The sequence below is a fragment of the Diabrotica virgifera genome, chromosome 10, assembly GCF_917563875.1.
Source record: "Diabrotica virgifera virgifera chromosome 10, PGI_DIABVI_V3a".
In the NCBI taxonomy this organism is placed as follows: domain Eukaryota; kingdom Metazoa; phylum Arthropoda; class Insecta; order Coleoptera; family Chrysomelidae; genus Diabrotica; species Diabrotica virgifera.
In genome coordinates, this window is record NC_065452.1 from 64,013,371 (window position 1) to 64,034,628 (window position 21,258).

General features: G+C 32.1%; 1 protein-coding gene across 2 annotated transcripts in view; it reads left to right on the forward strand.

Annotated features, from left to right (window-relative positions):
* Positions 1-3,106: 3,106 nt before the first annotated feature.
* The window catches only part of LOC114339461 (uncharacterized), a 255,414-nt gene continuing 237,262 nt past the window's right edge, over positions 3,107-21,258 (forward strand). The window contains exon 1 of one of the 2 annotated variants that reach the window (XM_050641520.1): positions 3,107-4,830. In XM_050641520.1, the coding sequence (XP_050497477.1) occupies positions 3,641-4,830 (1,190 nt within the window). In that variant the 5' untranslated portion in view covers positions 3,107-3,640. The remainder of the gene's footprint in view (positions 4,831-21,258) is intronic. The other variant, XM_050641521.1, reaches the window with a different exon arrangement.

Sequence of the window (21,258 nt, forward strand, 5' to 3'; positions counted from 1 at the left end):
TAACAAAAAATCATATTAAAGTGATAAAATCACATCGGTATATGATTTCCATCCTTCCTCTGTATTTCCAAGATGCGGGAAAACGTTTTAATTCATAGACATGGTAACTATATCTAAGTAAAACCGTTCCCTCAATCAACGGTAAAACATTGAAATTTAAAGAAGGACTTTTTAGTAATATATATATATATATATATATATATATATATATATATATATATATATAATTCTAAAAAATCTTCCACTCTGAGGCATGAAAATATGAAAACAAGAAGAAAACCTATAGACTCCTAAATCCAATAAGAATTTGCTAATACCAAGAGTAAGTTTGAATCTTCTAAAAAATTCCCTTAAAGCAAAAAGGGCATAATGATACCTATGAGAAGAAGCAGAAGAAAAGCTATTGACTCTGACTTCAAAAGGGTAGCTCCTTTAATTTACATCAAGGGGAATCGATATGGACCGAGTTTAAATTATAGTTAATAAAAGATCTCGTGGGATGATTCAGAAATATATCTGAATCCGAAGAGATAAGTATTTCGGTTGCTTCCAAAAAATATAGGTTCATTATATTTTTTATATTCATGAAAACTAGTTCTTCAGCTTCTCTTGTTAAGCTGAGCTTTATTTTTTTCGTGTAATTTGTGCCCAGGTGCCCAGGTCTCACAACCATAAGTTACTACGGGCACACTACGGGTGTAATTAATATTCAGCCTAGTATAGATAGTCATTCTGGATATTTTGTCTAATCATTTTGATGTCATCAATCTTTTATGAGCATAATATGTACGATTCCTACTGGAAATACGTGTGTTTTATTAATTTTGCTACTTACGGAATTCTTTGGATTGATTTCGGTGCATAGATATGTGAAGGCATCCACACGTTCGATGGTATCGTTGTCTATTTCGATATTAATTGTCAATTGACGGTTGATTCAAATTAGGGCGATTCAGTTCTCCATCTACTCTAACTGCAGCTTTTGATCCCTACAACGTCATTTTTATGCGGTTGATATGTTTGTTATGTACCTGACTACGAATTGATCACATAATTGAACCAAATTGGCAAAGATAACTATAAAGACACGTTTCCATTACGTTGGTGCTCCGTGTAACTGTTCCACTTTAGTGGACACGCTGGAGCCCCCGGAGCCTGAGCGGCGCTCACCCTCGGTGGTCCAATCGGTGGCGTTTTATATATATAGAGGAGTGCATGCCCTATCCATTGGAGCAGTTACAGGGAGCGTCAACGTAATGAATACGTGCCTTTAGACGTTTCTTGTGATAGTGTAAAACTATTCTTAGCGCTGTTTCACATTATAAGAATTTCGACCGTGCGATGGTTAAAATCTACATATAGTGGCTCGAGAATCTTTCTCCCTTCACCGAATGTTTCAAGCGGTGAAGGAGAAAGATTCTCGAGCCACTATGTAGACTTTAACCATCGCACGGTTGAAATTCTTATAATGTGAAACATCGCTTAGAGTTTTGAGATATTGATAGGTATCTATCATACAATTCATATCTACTTCGTTGAAAATGTTTGTGACATTTGTATTGTAATTCTTCTTACGTTCTTACCAAGTTAATTTTATTTAATTCTTGAGTTTTATCAATACATACTTTTGTATTGTCTATATTTTGCGAGTACCTACATATGAATATTATTATTATCTAGAAGTTTAGCCCATCGGCCCTCCCTCTTAACAATGCTGGATCCACCGTTGTAACTAAATGAACATACCTGCTCATACTCATAAAATATTCAAATATATTATTATACATCTATTTTATTCGGCATAATCCAAAAAACTTATATTTCAAATATAATTCAACATTTCAATATAAAACTACATTTCAATTGTAATCATTTTCAAGTTTACCACAATTCATATTAAGTTTAGCCAAATCACCCTATATACTTCATATATCATTTTTACAATTTTTAAGTTAAAGTATTTCCCATTAAAAGTTACTATTCTTCATTATTTTATTTTTATCTAAATTTCATATCCTAATACAATTTCATAATCTTATTGTATTTAATCATTTGTATCTAAAATATAGGATAATATTCTTCAACCCAATAAAATGCATATTCCATATACAGGGCGAGAAGTCAAACTTTCATCCAAGCGGTTCAATGCTCCGAACAGTGCCGAAGTTAGTCGTTGGAGTACTCAGTATAAAAAAGGTGAACACAACAGCCTAGCAACAGCCTTGAAATAATAAATTTCTGTCCTCTCCCCCCTCTTGTCATATTTTATGACTGTTGGCAACCCAGAAAGAGTTTTCAGTTTTCCTTCCCACCAAGGAGTTTGCTTGCTCCTTATTTACATCTATAGTATTTACTTTCACAGTGGAGAATGGATAAAGCTTCAATTATATTTAAAAAATTGAAGTTGAGATTATCTTAAATACAAGGCATATCAAAATGATTTAGTGGAAGTAAATTATTCCATAAAATAGGTTCGGAAATTGGAATGCCTAAGTTAAAATTGATATGCAAATCTCAAAAATCGCGCAAGCGCAGCGGCCATCTTGTTATAGAGTGATTAGGCAGATAAAATATGGATATTTCCACGATTCCTGAATATATAAATTTGTTAATATGCTATTCATGACTCAGTTAGTCTCATGCTTGGGAATGCCATAAATTAAAAAATGGTATTACAAAAGAAAATTTAACCTTGAATAAACATAATGGTCATAATAGCGGGTTAGGAAATGTCCTTTTTCCATACGGAGTCTTAACATAAGGTCTACTTTCACCTAGAAGCAGAAAAAAATAGTCACTATTACATGAACCCAGTTTTACAACGTTTCGTATTTGTATTATTATTTCATGATTACTTGGGATATAAATAATATGAAGATCTTTTGGAATATTACTAATGTGTAAAGTCCTTTTAATGTAAAAAAGAAAATTTTATTAAAAACAATATCCTTGAAATACAGTTAAGTTGGAAGACCTTGGAAACACTGTACCTAGCCTCCATTTAGGTCTCGTGACGTCATGAACATTCTGACGCCACGTGAACTAACCACCACATAAAGTGCGGCGATTAGTGAAGGATATGTTCGCAGCCATTTTATATTTCGCGCCTTGAACTGAGGTTAGCAATACTCGCGCCACCAATATAGCCAACACTGCTTGTAGGTAGTGTAACGAACATTTCGGTATTCGGTAAATTCGCGTACACGGAATCGTATGCTGGTGTCAATAACGCGCCGTCTTTCTAAATAAAGCTTGTAAAACTCAAGTTCTTTGAAATATATGTAAATAAATCAGAAATCAAGTGAACTTCAGTATCAGTTGAAGATAGTTTGATCAGCTTTTAAAGTTTACAAGAACTAACAATAATACAGTGAAACACCGAATGTTTCTTTTCGTTTCGTTATGGCCGCTAAAACAGGAGACAAATAATCCTCCTTAACCTCATTTGTGCTTTTGTAAACAAAATTTCATAAACTTCTTCAGATTAGAAAATATACTGTTTTTAATGTGTAAACAATGAAAATAACTACCATTTATCACATGTAAGTTTAAATCATGAATATTAGAAGAAAGGTTTTGACAGAACTTGCTAGACACACATCTTTTAGTTTCTAATATCTGGTACTTATTTCAATCCATCATGAATGTGAAACAAGAACGGCAGGATGAAGCTGAGATTAGGGAATTGGCTGCTAAACTTATGGAGGCCAATAAGGTAAAAATGAATTCACCCCAAAGACATCAACCACAATCTCAGAATATAAACCTTTTGAATTTTTTAAGTGGAGGTGACAAATCTAAGCCTAAAAACAATACTGGTGCTGAAGATACCAAAAATATTGATGAAGAGTCTCAGAAGGGTAGGTTTGGATGGACAATGATGGGTAAAATCCACATTCCCTATATTATGAGATCTGGTGAAAAGTATTGTGCAGTGAGAATGGTAGAAATGAAAGTGTTAAATAAACTGTTAAATTTTCTACATCAAGACTTGTACAACTGTACAAATATTCGAAGTTATTATATAACTGAAGCTGAGGCTCGTTTATTAAATGAAATAAACTTTAAACATTGTGACTACCAGTTCGGCCGTGAACAGTTTACATCCCGGGACTTAATAGTTAGACTAGTGGACGGTAATGAGTTTTATCAGTTCTTAGGACATTGTTATGCCAAGTTAAGCAATAATGATACGGAAAAAGTGAAGAACCTGGACCGTTGTGGTTTCATTCGAATAAATAAGGAATCAGTGGTACCATACACCTTATACAATGAACTAAAATATGTACCTCTTTTTTATTTCGAAGGCGAAACTGACAATCTTCGCCAGAGAGCAGATAAATTAGAAGGCTGGGATTTAGCCTACTTGAAATTCTGTTGTAAAGTGCAGGGAATTAGGAATGAGTTGTTTGCCCATGAAACTTGTTCAGTCATTAGCTTAAATGATATTAAGAATTATTTCCCTCCAGGAACAATTTTTGAGGATTACTGGCCTAAGAAAAATCTTGAATCACAACTTCTTATTAGTAAAACATCAAATCCTACTCATAATACGATTCAGTGGACTCGACAACCTACTGCACCTCCAAATACACACCCCTCACCATCTCCAAAGCCAGCTACCCAAGCAAAGGCGCCAAATAGTCACATGCACAACATGCATAATATGTACAATCCCAACTACACGATGGCAGGAGGACAACCATCATACCATGGAAGTCAACAACCTAGAACTGCTAGTGGTGCAGTTCGGACCACATACCCATCTGCTACAAATAGAATGCGCCCATATTATGCTCCACCACCTTTAATTAGAGCAAATGCATCCACGTAAGTTTAATTTTTGTTTTATTAAAGTACTTTTGCTAAAAACGCAACTTATAACAACCATAATATGATATAATATCATAGATAGTTAACATGATTTCTACATATTAGAATTAACGTTATTAAGATTAGGGAATAAAACTTAGTAGTGTCCCTTTCTCATCAAATATCATCCTCATGAAAAGTTTTGTACATAAATTTTATTTATGACTTTTGAGATTTTTGTTATAATTTGGAATACTTAGACATAATATATGAAGGAATGATAAACCCTATGAATGTTTTTGCTAGCCACATGAAAATTATACCTATTTGATGGCAAAAATAATATAAGTTCAGTGGATTGGAGTTCTAGGGAATGTACTATACTAAATTTACAATCAAGATGCAGTAGAAATAAACAAACCAAGACACGTTAAATGCTACTAGGAGAACTCTCGAATCATAATTTACAATGTATAAACTTTGGAAATCATGATTTGGGATTTACAATGTATATACATTGTAAATTATGATTTGGTAGTGCTCCTAGTAGCATTTAATGTGTCTTGGTGTGTTTATTTCTACTGCATCTTGATTGTAAATTTAGTATAGTGGTTATAAATATTCTGTATAGCATGGAGTACACTTCAGAATGATCACTGTCACTATCGATATCAAATACCAGTTCATCAATGTAAGTAATGGAAATGAAATATATCAGAAAACCACTGTTTTGTCTCCATCCTTGCTGGGCTTGTCACCAGAAAATTTTTTCCCTTTCATTATTTTCACCTAAACTGTTCTCTATGTGTATCTTTCTTCTTCACTTTGTAGTGATTTCATATTTCCCTGTTGTATTTTATAGAAATTTGTGTATTTTTAACTTCTCCATATTTACCTTTGCTCACCTTACTTCCTCACCTTACTTCCTCACCTTTTTTAGGGTCACCTACTGTTTTCATATGTAAGTTTTGACTTATTATATAGTAAATACATAGTAGAATTTACTACAAAACAAATCAATAAATATCTTATAAAAACAGGAGGTGGCTTTAAAAAAACTTTTTCTTCTCTCCTAAACAACTCACGGTATTGTCAGATAGGAGGTATTGTCACATCACAGACGATATATTTTTTCTCTCTATCCAATCGAACTATAGGGCTCAAGTTGAGCCCTGGCCTCGTCCAGCATCCACCTCCAAACATCCATTTCGTTGGCTGCTCTCCTCCAGTTATCTACCCTCAATTTCTCTTGAGTGAAGGTTCTCACTTCGTCTATCCAAATCTGACGTCCCCACTGTCTTCTACTAGGTGTTTTGTTATTATCCATTTTTATAAGGTGGCCTACCCAGCATAATCTTTCTATTTTTGCAAAATTTGCTATAATGGGTATATTTTTATTTATTTAAAATTTTGTTCTGTATTGTATACTGTTTAATATGTATGATACAATATCAAAGATAGTATGTCTTTAGTTTTATATAATTTCATATAGCTGCTGATCTACAACAATTTTATGAAATTAAAACTGTGAATACAGATAAAATAGACAATCAGATCAGACAGAAGATAGAAAGGGCCTTTCTATATTTTTTTTATATATAATTTACCTATAAATTTTCATCCTAATGGTTTTTAGTTTGAGTCTTCTGCCATTTAGCAAGTTTGTTGTCTTTTGTAATTATTTTTTTGTTTTTATATGGCTTTTACAGGGGAATCTTTGGTTATCATTTGAGTTATTTGGACAAAATAGTCTAGTTCTTACCAGCTTTTCTGTCAATGCAGAGGTCCGTGAACTTAGCCCGAAAAAGTCGGGAAAAAAAATGTGATCGATGGCATTCGATTGTCCATTGATTGTCCACGTTTATCCACCATTTTATTTTGTTAGTCCACCCATCAATTCTTTTTTATAAACAAAAATTTTTTTTCGGGCTAACTTCACAACTCCACAAATTTTGTCCATGTTTGTCCAGCACATAATTTTTTTTGTCCACCCTCTGATATTTTTAAAATAATTTTTTTTTATATATAATATATTGCTTACGGATAATAGGACAGTACTGCCGAAAAAGTACTTCAGACATTAGAATGAATGTTTATGCGGGAGCAGAATCTTAACTACCCATTTGTCTACACCCTCGCAGCGTTTGTCCAACCCCTTAATGTGCAAAACAACCCCTTTGAAGACTTTAATTTTTTTTTTAATTCTCAACTCAGGCCAAATCCACGTCTGCTTAAAAACGCATTTAAACATTATTTCAGGTTCAGAATCACAACTACCCGTTTGTCCACTCCTTCGCAGCGTTTGTCCAACCCCTTAAAGTGCGAAACCAACCCCCTGTTATTTGTAATTATTTTTTTTATTTTTTAATTCGGGCTAACTTCACGTCCGCTTAAATGCGTGTTTAAACATAAATTCGGGGGCAGAATCTCAACTACACGTTTGTCCACCCCTTCACAGCGTTTGTCCAACCCCTTAAAGTGCGAAACAACCCCCCTGTTAATTGTAATTATTTTTTTATTTCTTAATTCGGGCTAACTTCACGTTCTCTTAACGACTTTCTACACCTTCGGCAAAGAATTAAGGATTTTCATGAAATTTTAGTATGTTTTAGTTTACGTCAAAAAACTAAGACTTGATTTTTTAAAAATTGTTTTACCGTGCCATTTAATTACTATTAAGGGTCAAAGTTAAGTTTTAACATGGGCTCTTATGGGAAATCTTAAAAAGTTAATAACTTTTGACCCAAATTTACGATTTTTAATTATTTGTGCTTAAATTAAAGGTTTTTTTGTAAGGAATAACATATTAAAAAATGAGGATTGTTTACCGTACCATTTATTTATTTATTATAATTAATTCCGTAATTTCCGTAATTTATTATAATTTATTTTTATAAAGTATTCAATACTGAAACATCTGATTTGAGTATCTTTCGCTTGCATATAAGTTTCCCCCCTTTCCTCTGAGAGGCATACCCCGCAACGAAGGTGTAGAACGTCGTTAAATGGGTATTTAAACGTTAATTTGGGGGCAGAATCCCAACTACACGTTTGTCCACCCCTTCACAGCGTTTGTCCAACCCCTTAAAGTGCGAAACGACCCCCATGGAGATTGTAAATATTTTTTTTATTTCTTTATTCGGGGCTAACTTCACGTCCGTTTAAACAGGAATTTTAACATTAATTCGGGTGCAGAATCACAACTATCCGTTTGTCCACCCCTTCGCAGCGTTTGTCCAACCCCTTAAAGTTCGAAACAACCCCCCTGTTAATTGTAGTTATTTTTTTATTTCTTAATTCCGGCTAAATTCACGTTCTCTTAAATGGGTATTTTAACATTCATTCGGGTGCAGAATCACAACTACCCGTTTGTCCACCCCTCCGATGCGTTTGTCCAACCCCTTAAAGTGCGAAACAACCCCCCTGTTAATTGTAATTATTTTTTTTAATTCGGGCTAACTTCACGTTCTCTTAAATAGGTATTTAAACGTTAATTTGGGGGCAGAATCCCAACTATACGTTTGTCCACCCCTTCACAGCGTTTGTCCAACCCCTTAAAGTGCGAAACGACCCCCATGGAGATTGTAAATATTTTTTTATTTCTTTAATCGGGCCAACTTCACGTTCGTTTAAACGGGTATTTTAACATTAACTCGGGTGCAGAATCACAACTACCCGTTTGTCCACCCCTTCGCAGCGTTTGTCCAACCCCTTAAAGTGCGAAACAACCCCCCTGTTAATTGTAATTATTTTTTATTTCTTAATTCGGGCTAACTTCACGTTCTCTTAAATGGGCATTTAAACGTTATTTGGGGGCAGAATCCCAACTACACGTTTGCCCACCCCTTCACAGCGTTTGTCCAACCCCTTAAAGTGCGAAACGACCCCCATGGAGATTGTAAATATTTTTTTTATTTCTTTAGTCGGGCTAACTTCACGTCCGTTTAAACGGGTATTTTAACATTAAAACGATGCGTTTGTCCAACACCTTAAAGTGCGAAACAACCCCCCTGTTAATTGTAATTATTTTTTTATTTCTTAATTCGGACTAACTTCACGTTCTCTTAAATGGGTATCTAAACGGTAATTCGGGGGCAGAATCCCAACTACACGTTTGTCCACCCCTTCACAGCGTTTTTCCAACCCCTTAATGTGCAAAACGACCCCCATGGAGATTGAAAATATTTTTTTATTTCTTAATTCGGACTAATTTTACGTTCTCTTAAACGCGTATTTTAACATTAATTCGGGTGCAGAATCACAACTACCCGTTTGTCCACCCCTTCACAGCGTTTCTCCAACCCCTTAAAGTGCGAAAAGCACCCCATGGAGATTGTAAATATTTTTTTATATCTTAATTCGGGCTAACTTCACGTCCGTTTAAACGGGTATTTTAACATTAAATTCGGGTGCAGAATCACAACTACCCGTTTGTCCACCCCTTCGCAGCGTTTGTCCAACCCGTTAAAGTGCGATAAAGTAGTTGTGATTCTGCACCCGAATTAATGTTAAAATACCCGTGTAAACGGACGTGAAGTTAGCCCGAATAAAGAAATAAAAAAATATTTACAATCTCCATGGGGGTCGTTTCGCACTTTAAGGGGTTGGACAAACGCTGTGAAGGGGTGGACAAACGTGTAGTTGGGATCCTGCCCCCAAATTAACGTTTAAATGCCCATTTAAGAGAACGTGAAGTTAGCCCGAATTAAGAAATAAAAAAATAATTACAATTAACAGGGGGGTTGTTTCGCACTTTAAGGGGTTGGACAAACGCTGTGAAGGGGTGGACAAACGTGTAGTTGGAATTTTGTCCCCGAATTAACGTTAAAATACGCATTTAAGCGGACGTGAAGTTAGCCCAAATTAAGAAATAAAAAAATACAATCTGCAGGAGGGTGGTTTCGCACTTTAAGGGGCTGGACAAACGTTGCGAAGGGGTGGACATACGGGTAGTTGGGATTCTTTTCCCGAATTAACGTTTAAAACGCATTTAAGCGAACGTGAAGTTAGCCCGAATTAAAAAATAAAAAAAAGTAATTACAAATAACAGTGGGTTGGTTTCGCACTTTAAGGGGTTGGACAAACGTTGCGAAGGGGTGGACAAACGGGTAGTTGGGATTCTGTTCCCGAATTAACGTTTAAACACGCATTTAAGCGGACGTGAAGTTAGCCCGAATTAAAAAATAAAAAAATAATTACAAATAACAGTGGGTTGTTTTCGCACTTTAAGGTGTTGGACAAAAGTTGCGAAGGGGTGGACAAACGTGTAGTTGGGATTCTGCCCCCGAATTAATGTTTAAATACCCATTTAAGAGAACCCGAATTAACGTTTAAACACGCATTTAAGCGGACGTGAAGTTAGCCCGAATTAAAAAATAAAAAAAATAATTACAAATAACAGGGGGTTGGTTTCGCACTTTGAGGGGTTGGACAAACGCTGCGAAGGAGTGGACAAACGGGTAGTTGTGATTCTGAACCTGAAATAACGTTTAAATGCGTTTTTAAGCGGACGTAGATTTGGCCCGGGTTGAGAATTAAAAAAAATAAATTAAAGTCTTCAAGGGGGTTGTTTTGCACATTAAGGGGTTGGACAAACGCTGCGAGGGTGTAGACAAATGGGTAGTTAAGATTCTGCTCCCGCATAAACATTCATTCTAATGTCTGAAGTACTTTTTCGGCGGTACTGTCCTATTATCCGTAAGCAATAATATATAAAAAAAAATTATTTTAAAAATATCAGAGGGTGGACAAAAAAAATATGTGGTGGACAAACATGGACAAACAATATAGCAAGAGTTTTTTTAAATAATCGAAAATTTGTGGATTTGTGAAGTTAGCCCGATAAAAAATTTTTGTTTATAAAAAAGAATTGATGGGTGGACTAACGAAATAAAATGGTGGACAAACGTGGACAATCAATGGACAATCGAATGCCATCGATCACATTTTTTTCCCGACTTTTTCGGGCTAAGTTCACGGACCTTCAATGCAGCCATTTACTTTCGTCAACTACTCAATTTACTGCTAATTCATTACTTGCATATCGATGGTTGAAAGGTAAAAGGTTGTAACTCAAAAATCGACTTTTTTCAGGAAGTAGAAAAAACGTTCCATTTAAGTAATTTTATGAGGAATTAAGCTAATAATTTTTTTCATCAATTTATAGATCAATCATTGATCTAATAATTTTTGTTTATCCATTTTTATAGATCAAGTATTGATCTAAAAATTAATGAAAAAAATTATTAGGATAATTCCTCATAAAATTACTTAAATGGAACATTTTTCTACTTCCTTGAAAAAGTGGATTTGTTGGTTACAACCTTTCAATGGTTGAAATGTTTCCTTCATGATTTTACAGAAGAAATTATCAATGCAACACAGTTCCTTGCACATATTATTGTTCTATACTAAACTATACTGTATGAACAATCAAAGGGTTGATTGTAATTGTTGAAATTTAGAGTACTTAAGTAAGGGTTGGCAGTTTTTTGCAAACTTATACTAAGAGGAAACCAGTTATGAGTGACATAAAAATGAATTATTAGAATCAGATCACAGTACAGTGGAACCTCGATTATCCGTCAGGTCACCGGACCAAGGGTATGACAGATAATCGAAAAGACTGTTAACAGAACATTAGAAAAAAAATTAAAAATTCATAGTACAACTCTCAAATTTTATTTGTATGTTTTGTTTGAAAATATGAAAGGGATTTGTGTTTGTAAAGTCAACTCAATTTGGATAAAATCTAATGGAAATCTTTGTTTGTTTTACTGCTGCTTCACATTTTGCAACGGCTAAATTTCTTAATCGGCGTAAGATCATACAATCTACTTTATTGGCTTCTTCATCTCAAGTAGTCAAGAATACCACTCGATGAATTGTTGCATGTGTGATGCAGCTTTTCTAGCTTCTTTACCCAAATTTGCAATGACATCGCCACTGTCAAATTCCAGGTCTGTGTCAGCTTCTCAATCTGTTTCGTCTGCCTCTTTTGCCATTTCATCGATCATCTGTCAGCAATCAATAGCTGTTTGCTTCGTCATCACAAATTAACCATTCGTTTGACTTATCGCAATGCTCAAACAAAACGAAATGATGACTCAATTTTTGCTTATATGTATAGTCAATACAACTTATGTACGGACCCTAACGGTTAACAGTGGTGACAGTTAAGGGAGAGACGGATAATCAAGGATCCACTGTATAATCAACATTGTTTTGTGCTTAAAATTTGAAATCATATTATTATTTTATAGTACAACAACAACAACTAGAACAAGTAACACCAACTTTTCAATTTCTATGTTAATTTTACCAGATAGAGGACACTTTTAGAAATTATTTTCAATATATAGGGTCATATTGAAAATAATAATTCCTTATTATTCATAACTATCTATTCATCTATTTCATAGCTATCATTTTTTATAAATATATTAATATTATTTTTAAAAGAGTGAATGAAATTAAGAATAAAAAGTTATTCTGAAATTCATGATTATTAAAATTAATATATTTTTAATTTAGGGGAATATAAAAACATAGTTTTTTTACTTATTGCCATTAAAACGAGTTCAAGTTGTATGCCAAAATCTGTAAAAAAATGATTATGAGAAAAATGTATTTTTAAGTAATTTGTTTAAATTACTTAATATATTTAACAATTTATTTTTTACAAATGAAACTAACATTTTCTAAAATAAATAGAACAAACTGGCATTTAGCAGCATCTTTATTGCAGTAGCTATACAAATGCTTATTGACCAAAACCATTTTGTAGAGCTTGCAATATAAAAAATAAATTGTCAGGTATTATATCCTTAAGTGTTTTATATAAGTATTATATATTATAACTCTTTTTTGAGGACTACTTTTTTGCAACTTCTTTTAGATATGTGATGATGTCTTGTATTAGTCAATAAATTAAAACTTTATTATCCAATGAATCATATGTGATTCAAGGATCTTATTTTAATATTAAAATAGGTATATAATAATATAAGGTAATATAGGTAATATTTAAATAGGTATATCTGAATCTGGGTAGAATCTGGCTGCCATTGGGTCAATGAAGTTGTTAAAAATAAAATATGTTTTTGCACCTATTAAGTTTTATACAAAAAGTGAATTTTCATTTAATACTCATCACCTCCATCAAATTTTTGATACTGATGTTAAAATATGTAAATTGTATTTTCTGTTATTAATGTTTTATTCCAGGAAAATAAGCACAAATTAACCATTTTCAGGATTTTATCAAATTTGAGTTTTTCATTTAACTCATTCACTGCTGGTCACACCACTATGGGGTGCTCAACTTTGTATGCTCTGTGCCGACCACAGGTGTGTGTTGTACAGGTTTATGCATGATGTTATTTTCTGCAGAAATTTCCACACTTTTTTTTAAACAATAACAGTTTGCTGTGATTAGTAAAAAAAAATTTTGAAAGTACAGTGGAACCCCGATAAGTCGGCCTCCGATAAGCTGGAAGTCCGGCTAACTCGGATCGATTTTCATCAGATAAAATAAAAATGTTTTCACTTTGACTGAGTTTTTTTACCGAGAAATAAACAATAATGTATACAACTGTACGTAATTTAGATATACCTACTGGACATAAGTATTTCATTTTTTTTTGGCAATTATAATTAAGTTTATCTGTAAGAGTACCGTATTTTATTAATTTTTACCATATTTTCTGGCTAACCCGGATTTTCGATAACCCGGATTGGCCGCAGTCCCGATTAATCCGACTTATCGAGGTTCCACTGTACCTTTAAAAAGTTATATTGTAAGTACCTAAATATTTTATCTGTTAAGACATAGAAAAACCTTAAAAAAAATTTTAAATCAAGTAATTTGTCGCTCTAAAAACAGCAAAATAAGGCAACATTTTTAATTGTTTATAATTTGTAAAAATTAACTTACAATTTTGTGTTTATTCTCAAATTGGGGTCTTGTAGTGCTTAATACGTTCTGTGCAGATGGCATACATGTGAGCCACATGATGCCTACACCAATCGTCTTTTGATCTGTGCTGTTTGGTTTTCCTTGTTAAGTTTTATAATTTGGCCCAGATATATAATATATAATGATGAACTTGTTCTATTTCATCTTGTCCAGACCTCATTGTTATGTCCTCATCTGTATTTGTTTTGAAAATTATTAACATATATTTATTATTTATTGACGGACCGAAGTCCATTAGTACATGATACAATTAAAATGTCACACAAATTATAAAAACAATTCAAAATAAGATCTAGTACTAGTAGGTACAAAGTTGGTAAATACATAATAAACAACAACAAAAAAATAAAATTACTTGCTCTCATTTAACAATTGAGAGCTAGTCCTATAATATAAAGTAAAAAATTTAAATATCTAAAACATTTTGCAATTGACAAATACAACTTATCTTAGCATTCAGCTTTACCCGTGTTGAGCTGCCCCCCCACTTGCAAAAATCAAAAAACAAATAGCCCTGATTTATGAGCTATTTATGAGCTTTCATATTCCGCAAACTAAAAATTTTGAGCTCGTTCCTCTGAGCAGGAATTTAATACTTTAGTGGGGGGGCTGAGTCAGCCCCCCCCCCACTACTTAAAAATAGGAATATTGAATCGGTTTTTGCGGCAGAATTACGAGCTATTTATGAGCTCTTGAAATTATATAGTGCGATTTTTGAGCTCATCCCCTTCACCCCCAAACAACCCTTTAATTGATTTATCTTAAGAGAAAAATGCTGAGAAGAATTAAAATATATCGTATTGCGGATATAATTCCTATAGCTTATATACTTTAAGAATAAACTATTAAATCACGGGCATTTCGATTATTGAGCTACAACCCCTTCGCAAGAAAACCACCCCATCTTCCCGGCTTAAGAGAAAGTTGTACTTAAAATGCATTAAATTAATTATTTGGCGACTACATATCATTTAATAATTTATAAGCTTCCAAATTACGCGCATTTAGATCAGTAAATTGCAATTTATTTTGTATAGTGCAGTCACTGAAGGTAAAAATCAACGATTACATTCAATTTCAGGGAACCTTCATCGATTTTCACGAAAATTGGTCAGTGGTTATAGGATACGTCAAGAAACAAAGGTGATATGGTACCACCTTGCGCCTTTACCCTGAGGGTGGATACCGCACCTTCTCGGGGTGAAAATTATTTTATAAAAAATAACTGCACAAATCAATAAAAGAACAAATTAAAAGCAAAATTTATTATATAAAGGTATTAAAATAAGTCAATACTTTTTAAGTTATTAAAGATCAAAGATTTTAATTATTCGTGAAAAAATGCATGTTTTGAAGCGGTTTTTCGTAAATCACTGAAAAACTGTAAGTTTTTACAAAAAAGTTAATAGTAGTTTAATTCGTATAGCTTATATTCTAAGAATAAACTCTTAAATCACGCACCTTTCGATTATAGAGCTACAACCCCTTCCCAAGAAAACCATCCCATATTCCCGGCTTAAGAGAGAGTTGTACTTAAAATAATTTAAATTAATTATTTGGCGACTACATATCGTTTAATAATTAATGAGCTCGCAAAATATACGCATCTCAATTATTGAATTGCCATTTTCTTTCTATAGTGCAGTCACTGAAGGTAAAAATCAACTATGACCTTCGATTTCGATAAATCTCCATTCATTTTCACGAATTGACAATAACAACTTGCGGTGTTAGCCTGGGGTATATGTCACCCCTTCTCGGGGGTGAAAATTACTTTATTAAAAATAACCCCACAAATCGAGAGAGGGATAAATTCTAAGCAAAATTTGTTATATAAAGTTATTAAAATAAATCAATAATTTTTGAGTTATTAAAGATCAAATATTTTAATTTTTGTGAAAGATAATGCATGCTTTAAAGCGATTTTTCATAAATAACTCAAAAACTGTAAGTTTTTACAAAAAAGTTTTCATCACTAAAATTGAACCTAATAAAAAATATAATAAATTGATTACTTGAAAAACCCTTTAATGTTAATTTAAAGTAAGTTATTGGTAATTAAATGTATATTTTTTTCTGCGACTGTTCAAATCTAAGGATTCAAGCTTAAATAACGGGAAAGAGATGCATTTTATAACACTTACGTACTAAATACTTGTCAAAGTACTTAGAAATACCTATCAAAAATGAGCTCCAGAAAAAGTTGATAGCATCAGAATTTATACTTATAAAGTATATAGCCATAACACTGTAAAACATTTAATCTTTCAAATATAGATTATTTTAGATCATATTTAAAATAATAACTCCAACAATACACGATTGACGTAAAAAATGATAGATAACGAAATTTGAGTTTTTTTTTTATTAGCAAAGATTTTACTTGTCTTTTGATTTATGTATGAATCAAAATAACGAAGATAGAAACAAGAGACCCTAAAGAGGTCACAATTAAACCCCGGTGAACTAACCGGCTGTTAATTGAGACATAAAGTATCGGGCCTAAATGTAATACAGTTTTATAGCTCTTGAAATTACCTTTCAAATAGCTGGCTGTGCCTGATATCATAAAAATTAACAGAGTGATTAAAAAAAAATTCATTTTTTTTGAAAAAATTTTTGGAGTATAAATTTTGATGCTATCAACTTTTTCTGGAGCTCATTTGATAGGTATTTCTAAGTACTTTGACAAGTATTTAGTAAGTGTTATAAAATGCATCTCTTTCCCGTTATTTAAGCTTGAATCCTTAGATTTGAATAGTCGCAGAAAAAACTATACATTTAATTACCTATAACTTAATTTAAATTTACCTTAAAGGGTTTTTCAAGTCAGCAATTTATTCTATTTTTTATTAGCTTCAATTTTAGTGATGAAAACTTTTTTGTAAAAGCTTACAGTTTTTAAGTTATTTATGAAAAATCGCTTTAAAGCATGCATTTTCTTTCACAAAAATTAAAATATTTGATCTTTAATAACTCAAAAAGTATTGATTTATTTTAATAACATTATATAACAAATTTTGCTTAGAATTTTCCCTCTCTTGATTTGTGGGGTTATTTTTAATAAAGTAATTTTCACCCCCGAGAAGGGGTGACATATACCCCCGGCTAAGTTGTTATTGTTAATTTTCTTTATTGACGTAACCTCTATCCGCTCACCAATTTTCGTGAAAATGAATGGAGATTTACCGAAATCGAAAGTCATAGTAGATTTTTACCTTCAATGACTGCACTATAGAAAGAAAATGGCAATTCAATAATTGAGATGCGTATATTTTGCGAGCTCATAAATTATTAAACGATATCTAGTCGCCAAATAATTAATTTAAATTATTTTAAGTACAACTCTCTCTCTTAAGCCGAGAATATGGGATGGTTTTCTTGCGAAGGGGTTGTAGCTCAATAATCGAAAGGCGCGTGGTTTAAGAGTTTATTCTTAGAATATAAGCTATACGAATTAAACTACTATTAACTTTGTTGTAAAAACCATAGATTTAAGAAGCCCGAGATGTAACATGAACCTATTTAGATAGCTGTGCGAATGTTACCTTGTTTCTAAACAGAATCGCTGGGGTGGGGAGCTTCTACATAAATGAAACAGAGTTGGATTCAGAATAATTAATAATATTTATTTAAGTAGTTTCGAATATAACACAAATTGATACACACTTATTTAACTAATTACACTAAACGTATTGACTAATCACAAAAAACAAGAAGTTATCTTAAATTTAAAATTAATATTTTAATGTAGGATATGCACACTTTTGAAATATACTTTGTTTACAGTATATTTATAACATAAAGTTTTACAATAAAAATATTCAATGATCAAAAACTAAAAAATATTTTCATTGTCCAGAAAATGATGTCATTTTATTATGAATAATTCTTTTACTTTTACTAGTATCTGTAATTATTGTTTTAGTATAATCATCAACTCGGACGTTAATGTAGGTGAAAATTATTAATTTTAATAAATTGGAATAATGTGACTCTAAAAAGGAATAATGTTTGAAATGGTTGTTTAAGTTCGTAAATAATAATTGTTCTGTTAATTCTTTTAATATTTGGATATTAACAATATTAACATTAATACGTTTATTAACGTTTATGTGGCACTGTAGCACTTTTTCGGCAGTAGAGCAAATAATAACAACATCTTTGAATGGATAAGTTAAATTTAATGTATCTCTTTGGTTGATGAATGATGTCAACAAGTCTGCTCGGTCTCCTATAAGCATTTACACAATTTTCACATTTCAAAATTCTCGATATTTTATAAATGACATATCCTGAAATGTATATAATAACTTCTCTCTTGTAATGTGTAAATGATAAGTTCCTTAATTGAAGTGATATAAAATTTGTATTGGATATGTCATCGTTATCATCAACACATTCGTCTTCAAGAATTCGTTCTCTGCCACAAGACTTATTAATTATTTTTTCAGGAGCCATAACTGTAATCAGTTCTAAAGGAATACAATTTCCTCTAAAACTATCCCTTAGTTCTAAATGTTTTAACATTTTTTTATAAGCTGCCTTAAACTGTTTAGCAGTTGGATTATTGTTATAACCCCCCATTGATCTAATTAACCCCAAAAAACGTTTTTTTTTTATTTATTTTGTATATATTTTTGTAATGTTTTTTTTTAAGTTATATTACATTGCATTAATATAAAACATATTTAGAATCAACAACTAACAGACTACGACATCTTGAGCATATATTAAAAAAAAATAAACAAAGCAATACAATGCTAAAATAAGTAACTCTGTACTTTTTACAATTACAAACAATCTGGCATAATACCACGCTGGTGTCGAATGTAAACAAAGCGGCATTGGAATTTGAAGCTTCGAACATTATCAGCGCTTCTCGTCACGATACGAAGCTAATGTCGACTCCAATTGGTGGAATCGCTTAGGTAGGGATAAAGAAGAATTTGGTACGCTGCGCAATGAACGATGTTACATTCTCTGGGTTTTCATTAATCTAAGGTAAAAACTTACAGTTTTTCATAGTGAAGTCACTGAAGGTTTTCACCTCTGATTTTGTTGAACCTTAATCGATTTTCATGGAAATTGGTGAGTAGTTATAAGATACTTCAAGGAACAAAGGTGACATGATGCCAACTTGCGCTTTTACCCTGGGGGTGGATGCCACCCCTTCTCGGGTGTGAAATTTTGTTTAATAAAAAAATACCAGAAATCGGTTGAGGGGCAACTTCTAAGCAAAATTTGTTATATAAAGTTTTAACATAAATCAATACTTTTTGAGTTGTTAAATATCAAAAATTTTATTTTTTCTTAAAAAAATGCATGTTTTAAAGCTGTTTTTCACGTATTACTCAAAAACTATAAGCTTTTGTAAAAAAAACTATTATTACCAAAATTAAAGACAATAAAAAATTTAATGCACTCCCTACTTAAAGAACTAAACTAATGTTATTTCAAAGTGAGTTATGGGTAATTGAATGTATATTTTTTTCGACAAGTACTCAAATCTAAGTATTTAAGCTTACATAACGGGAAAACGATGCATTTTATAGAATACACTTGTCAAAGTACTTCGAAGTACCTATCAAATGAGCTCCAGTAGAAGTAATAGCATCAAAATTAAGCAAGTTATGATGAAAATAAGAGAACCCTTTCGATTTTTTTTAGGAAAAAGTGAAAAATAAAACATACGCCATTTCCACAAAAATTAAAATTTGTAGTAATCATCTCAAGAATTTCTTCAGGTTAACATAGTTAATGATTTCAACAATTTTCACCGGTTTAGAATGCATATTTTTGAAAAAAAGATACAATTTAAAAAAATCAGAATTTCTAAAATTATCGTACTTTTCATTTTCTTTTGATAATAACTCCAAAAATGCTCAATATACGTAAAAAACGATATTTAACTAAATTTTAGTTTTTTTTATTAAAAATACTTTACAGATTTTACTATTTCCGTAGAGTAAAAAATAACTGAGATAGAAACGTTTAAAATTTCAATTTTGCTGCGAGAACCATGTAACCGGGGCCATTTAACCTTTTATTGTTAAAAAAGTGAGAGGTTTAAAAGACTAATTTCGACATTTTTGAATAGCTCTTGGAATCAACTTTTAATTAGTTTTTAGGTAAATCTGATATCTTAAAAATTAACGGAGTTATTTACAAAAAAACAATAACATTTTTTGGAAAAATTTTTAAGATACATTTTGAAACATTTTTGGTGCATAAATTTTAATGCTATCAACTTGTTCGAGGGCTTATTTGATAGATATTTTTATGAACTTTGACAAATGTTTAATAAGTTTATGTTATAAAATGCATCATTTTGCCGGTATTTAAGCTTGAATACTTAGATTTGGCTACTCAACGAAAGAAATATACATTCAATTACCTATAACTTACTTTTAGTTAACATAGAAAGGTTTTTCTAGTAAGAAGTTTATTTGATTTTTTATTAGCCTCAATTTTCATAATAATAACTTTTTTGTAAAAACTTATAGTTTTTGAGTTATTTATGAAAAATCAGTTAAAAACATGCATTTTTCTCACGAAAAATTAAAATCTTTGATCTTTAATAACTCAAAAAGTTTTGATTTATTTTAATAACTTTATATAACAAATTTTGCTTATAATTTGTCCCTCTATCGAATTGTGGGGGTATTTTTAATAAAATAATTTTCAGTTCCGAGGAGGGGCGGCATCCACCCCCAGGTTAAAAGCGCACGTTGGCACCATGTCACCTTTGTTACTTGAGATATCCCTTAACCACTCACCAATTTTCATGCAAATCGACGGAGGTTCAACGAAATCGGAGGTAATAGCTCATATCCACCTTCAGTGACTGCACTATCAGTGATTTACGAAAAACCGCTTCAAAACATGCATTTTCTTCACGAATAATTAAAATTTTTGATGTTTTAACTTAAAAAGTATTGACTTATTTTAATAACTTTATATAATAAATTTTGCTTATAATTTGTTCTTTTATAGATTTGTGCAGTTATTTTTTATAAAATAATTTTCACCCCCGAGAAGGGGCGGTATCCACCCTCAGGGTGAAGGCGCAAGGTGGTACCATGTCACCTTTGTTTCTTGAGGTATCCTGTAACCACTGACCAATTTTCGTGAAAATCGATGAAGGTTCACCGAAATTGAAGGTAATCGTTGATTTTTACCTTTAGTGTCTGCACTATACAAAATAAATTGCAAGTTACTGATCTAAATGAGCGTATTTTGGGAGCTTATAAATTATTAAATGATATGTAGTCGCCAAATAATAAATTTAATGCATTTTAAGTACAACTTTCTCTTAAGCCGGGAAGATAGGGTGGTTTTCTTGCGAAGGGGTTGTAGCTCAATAATCGAAATGCACGTGATTTAATAGTTTATTCTTAGAGTATATAAGCTATAGGAATTATATCCGCAATGCGATATATTTTAAGTTTTCTCAGCATTTTTCTCTT